Source organism: Boleophthalmus pectinirostris, unplaced genomic scaffold, assembly GCF_026225935.1.
Source record: "Boleophthalmus pectinirostris isolate CB_2022bp ecotype Guang Dong unplaced genomic scaffold, ASM2622593v1 HiC_scaffold_8, whole genome shotgun sequence".
NCBI lineage: Eukaryota > Metazoa > Chordata > Actinopteri > Gobiiformes > Gobiidae > Boleophthalmus > Boleophthalmus pectinirostris.
The window spans coordinates 1,959,467-1,965,342 of NW_026571515.1; the positions used below are offsets into that span (position 1 = coordinate 1,959,467).

Here is a 5,876-nt window from a genome sequence, read left to right on the forward strand (position 1 = left end):
CATGTGCATCAGTAAAGTTTGTTTAAGTGGGAGTAACGCTCAAGTAAAAGTGTGCAAGTGCAGTGCACAAAATTATAAATTACAGATTTATAATTTAAAGTGAATGTAATTTGAAGGACAAAACATTAAATTACTGAACAAACTAAATTACTGCACTTTTTTTTTTTTTTTTTTATACTTTATGGTCATTTTCAAACATGGTTTTCTGTATTTTGGCAAAACAAATGGCAATTTATGCTCCTCTTTACTGATGACAGGATCAGATTAGTCAAAAATTGTGATAGTCCTGTTTTAGTCCTGGTTTAGACCTGGTTTAGACCTGGTTTAGTCCTGGTTTAGTCCTGGTTTAGGACTGGTTTTAGTCTTGGTTTAGACCTGGTTTAGTCTTGGTTTAGACCTGGTTTAGTCCTGGTTTAGTCCTGGTTTAGGACTGGTTTAGGACTGGTTTTAGTCTTGGTTTAGACCTGGTTTAGTCCTGGTTTAAGACCTGGTTTAGTCCTGGTTTAGTTCTGGGTTTAGACCTGGTTTAGGACTGGTTTAGCCCTGGTTTTAGACCTGGTTTAGTCCTGCTTTTAGTCCCATTTTAGTCCTGGTTTAGACCTGGTTTAGTCCTGGTTTAGACCTGGTTTAGTCCTGCTTTTAGTCCTGGTTTAGTCCTGATTAAATCCTGTTTTAGTCTTGGTTTTAGTCCTCGTTCAGATCAAATTGGTCAAAAATAGAGACACCTGGGACATTTCTTGTATAAACTGGGACAAATCTGCCAGGACAGGGGGACAAAGACTCAAAACTGGGACTTTCCCGGGGAAACAGGGACGTCTGGACACTGGACAATTAACGGGAAACCAAAAAACAAACTAAACAAATCCGTGGTTCAGATTTATCACGGCGCGTAAAAGCGGGTTCCGTCCCTGTGCCGTGCGTAATTACGCGCGGAGTCTGAAGGACCGAACTCGGAGAAAACAGCGCAAACTGCGGAAACGGCGGAAGAACCGAGGACCCGGTGGTGACTCGTGTGTCTGACCTGGAGGTACTGGCAGGCTTTCCGCGTCAGGTCCTTCAGGTTCCGCGCGGCCACCCCGTACTTCCGGCTGTCGCTCACGCCGCGGACTTTCACCGCTTTGGTTTTCCCGAACAGCCCGAACATTTCCGAGCCGAACACCGACCCGGTCCGCCTGTTTTGGTCACGTGGTTTTGGTTTGAAACTTCTCCGTCTTCCTCTTCTTGTTTTTGGGACTGAAATGAAGCACTACCGCCCCCGAGTGGAGGCCCGGAGCAGCGCGACGAACAGTTTATACTAAAGGGATTTTCAAAATAAAACACTGGCACGTCCCTGGTTTGTGGAAGTTGGTGATAACTAACTAACTAACTAACTAACTAACTAACTAACAACTAACTAACTAACTAACTAACTAACTAACTAACTAACTAACTAAATAAATGTATAACTAACTAACTAAATAAATAAATACATACATACATAAATACATAACTAAATAACAAAATAAATAAATAACAAAATAAATAACAAAATAAATAACAAAATAAATAAATAAATAACTAAATACATAAATACATAACTAAATAAATAAATGTATAACTAACTAACTAACTAACTAAATAAATAAATAAATGTAAACTAAACTAACTAACTAACTAACTAACTAAATAAAAATAAATACATAAATAAATAAATAAATAACAAAATAAATACATGTATAACTAAATAACTAACTAAATAAATAAATAACTAAATACATAAATACATAACTAAATAAATAAATATAAGAAAATAACTAACTAACAAACTAACTAAATAAATAACTAACAAAATAACTAACTAACAAAATAATAAACTAACTAAATAAATACACAAATAAATAAATAAATAACAAATTAAATACATACATAACTAACTAAATAAATAACAAAATAACTAAATATATAACTACACAAAATAAATATACATAACAAAATAAATAACAAAATAACTAACTAATTAACTAACTAAATAAATAAATACACAAATAAATAAATAAGCAAATAAATGCATACATAAATAAATAAATAACTAACAAATTAAATACATATATAACTAACTAAATAAATAAATAAATAACTAAATAAATAAATAACAAATTAAATACATACATAACTAACTAACTAACTAACTAAATAACAAAATAACTAAATATATAACTACACAAATAAATATACATAACAAAATAAATAACAAAATAACTAACTAATTAACTAACTAACTAAATAAATAAATACACAAATAAATAAATAAGCAAATAAAGGCATACATAAATAAATAAATAACTAAATAACTAACAAATTAAATACACATATAACTAACTAAATAAATAAATAACTAAATACATAAATACATAACTAAATAAATAAATAAATGTATAACTAACTAACTAAATAAATAAATAAATAAATGTATAACTAACTAACTAAATAAATAAATATATAACTAACTAAATAAATAAATAAATAAATAACAAAATAAATACATGTATAACAATAACTAACTAAAATAAATAAATAAATAACTAAATACATAAATACATAACTAAATAAATAAATATAAGAAAATAACTAACTAACAAACTAACTAAATAAATAACTAACAAAATAACTAACTAACAAAATAATAAACTAACTAAATAAATACACAAATAAATAAATAAATAACAAATTAAATACATACATAACTAACTAACTAAATAAATAACAAAATAACTAAATATATAACTACACAAATAAATATACATAACAAAATAAATAACAAAATAACTAACTAATTAACTAACTAACTAAATAAATAAATACACAAATAAATAAATAAGCAAATAAATGCATACATAAATAAATAAATAACTAAATAACTAACAAATTAAATACATATATAACTAACTAACTAAATAAAAAATAACTAAATAAATAAATAACAAATTAAATACATACATAACTAACTAACTAAATAAATAACAAAATAACTAAATATATAACTACACAAATAAATATACATAACAAAATAAATAACAAAATAACTAACTAATTAACTAACTAACTAAATAAATAAATAAGCAAATAAATGCATACATAAATAAATAACTAAATAACTAACAAATTAAATACATATATAACTAACTAAATAAATAAATAATTATGAAACGAGTGCGAAATTAATTAGAATTGTTCTGCACTTGACCCTAACGTGAGTCAGTATATTCACATTTTTGGTGTGTGTGTTTTGATCGTTTTTAAGCAGCTTTTCTGTATTTTACTGAAACAAATATCAGTTTATGTTTCTCTTTACTGTTGTCAGGGTCAGATTGGTCAGAAATAGAGACACCTGGAACATTTCTTGTGTAAATCTGGTTTTCTATAAAGGTGGAGCAGCTCTTTCGGTGGGTTTCTTGTATTTAATTCACATGGTTCACTCTTAATTCAGTTTGTCCACTGAGGAAAACTTTTGGTGAAAAATTATTACCAACCACCAAAAAAAACGAGGATATCCCAGTTTTTTATTTTGAAATTCTGCTCACCCATCAAGCTTTTTGGGATTTGAAGTCTGTTTTAGTGTCGTTTGTTGTTAAAAACTACAAATATCTGCAGTTGTGTTTGTTCGTTCTCGTGTTTCTGTGGTTCTGTGGAGTCAGTTTCATACATCAGCTCCACTCAGACTCTCACCTGGGGAACACCTGTCACTGTGAACAGAAGTCGAACGCTGCAGAGAGGAAAATAACATTTCTGACAAGACGAGAAACTCATTCAACACATCACACAATAAAACGAACACTTTGAGTCGTGGAGACGCTGTTCTCGTGTTTCAGATTCAGCCTGAGCTCGTGTTTGTTTCAGTCTCGGTGAATGAGCCACATGTGGGTTTCCTGGTTTCCTCGGTGTTGTTTGTTTTCACATCAAACTCAGTCTGTGGGTCACATCAGTTGTTGTTTGTGGTTAATCTTCTCTAGTGTTGAACGACGTGTGTGGAAATATTAATACATAAAACTAATAAAGTAAATTCATGCAGATGCTGGTTTTATTGTGAGTGTAAAAGGTGTTTGAGTGCAGGACGTGTTTGTGGGCGATGAGGCTCTGGGGACGTCTGCAAACAACACTCACAGTGTTATTATAAAGGAGTGAAATATGAAGCTTTCACTGGACGTAATGTTCACTGTTCACTTTACTGTCCCCGCAGGGAAATCTGTCCTCAACATTAACTCGTCCACCAGTGAACAGTGCAACACAACAACACAACACAATACAACACACATATATATATATATATATATATATATATATATATATATATATATATATATATATATATATATATATATATATATATATATATATATATATATATATATATATATATATATACATATACATACCCCGATGCCAGTTACAGAGGCTAAGTGAAGTACCATCTGAAAGTCTCCTAGATCACAGGTGTCAAACATAAGGCCCGAGGGCCGGATGCGGCCCTCCAAGACCTTTAATGTGGCCCTTGGCTGATTTTCTGATAAAATATTTTAATTATATTTTCTATTAAAATATTGTAAATTTCCTGAGCACAGCAGCATCTCCAGCGTCTCTGTACGTGGCCCCTCCCACCAGAGCAGCACAAATGAAGACTTGTCTCTTTCCAAACGCTCTTAAAGGACGATCGTTTTGACTGTTGACCGTGACCCTCATCAGAAAAATGTCCAACATGAGAAAAGTGGAGCCGAGTGCAGGATTTTACAACAAAAACTGAGTTTTTCCTGTTTACAGACAAGTTCATGTTAAAACATTGTGTTGAAATTGTATTTTTTTTTAAGTTTCAGGTTGTTCATAATATTATAATATTTTGTAAAAGAAAGAGTTCATCAATTCAAAAAGATTTCTGTAATAGATTTGTGTTTCTCTGCACAAATATTTGAACTTATTGTTATTTTTGGGGTTTATATGACATGAGTTTTCTGATCCGGACACTTTGGATCAAAGTAGGTTGGATACGGCCCCCGGAACAAAATGAGTTTGACACCTCTGGTCTAGACGATGTGAATACAGCACTGATCCAACCACAACCATCACTGAAACCAGTGAGCTGATCTACACTTCAGCAGCAGTGATCCTAGAGGTGCTGGGCTGTAAGAGCCATGGAGCCATGAGATACGACACCCACCATGGAAAAGACGGTTAGAGGCTAAAATCAAGGAGGCACGGAGAGAAGTGAACCAACTGTCAGAGGCCCAGAAAGGTGCAATAAAAAAAGCAAGTACCCAAGAGGTAGAACCAGATGCCCGACCTGAAGCACTCGAACCTGCCAAACAAAGGCTCCAAGCCTTGGCCAGCCGCCTAAAGAGATACACACGAGATAACGAAGTCAGACGAATAAACCAGCTGATGAATATATAAATGTGTTTCTCACCTTCCATGGTGGTTGGTCTCTCACCCTCATTCAGCTCAGCTCCTCTACCAGAGGCCTGGGAGTCTGTGAGTTCTGCGTAGAAACGGTGTAAACTGTGCACAGAGGCTCCTGAGACAGTCCAGCACAGAACTGCAGGTGTCAGATGCTGCAGGGAAACAAACATGGAGCCACAAAACCAAGAGGAGACAGAGTGTACAGAAACATCTGAGCAGAGTACGAGCTGGAGAACCCAGGATCAAGGTGGGAAACACCTCCAGAGGTTGTGGAGAACGACTGAGCCAAGATCCTGTGGGACTTCAGGTACAGACTGACAGGATGGAGATGGACCAACCAGACATAGTGGAGCTGGAGAAGAAACAGAGCAGAGCCGTGGTGGTGGAACATCACAACACCAAGAGATGGAAACATCAGGAAAAAGGAACATGAGAAACTAGAGAAACAC

General features: G+C 33.3%; 1 protein-coding gene across 1 annotated transcript in view; it reads right to left on the reverse strand.

Moving 5' to 3' along the window:
• dffb (DNA fragmentation factor, beta polypeptide (caspase-activated DNase)) overlaps positions 1 to 1,210 on the reverse strand; it is a 14,031-nt gene extending 12,821 nt beyond the window's left edge. The window contains exon 1 of the mRNA XM_055165638.1: positions 1,022 to 1,210. Coding sequence (XP_055021613.1) covers positions 1,022 to 1,144 — 123 coding nt within the window. The 5' untranslated portion in view covers positions 1,145 to 1,210. The remainder of the gene's footprint in view (positions 1 to 1,021) is intronic.
• Positions 1,211 to 5,876: the final 4,666 nt, after the last annotated feature.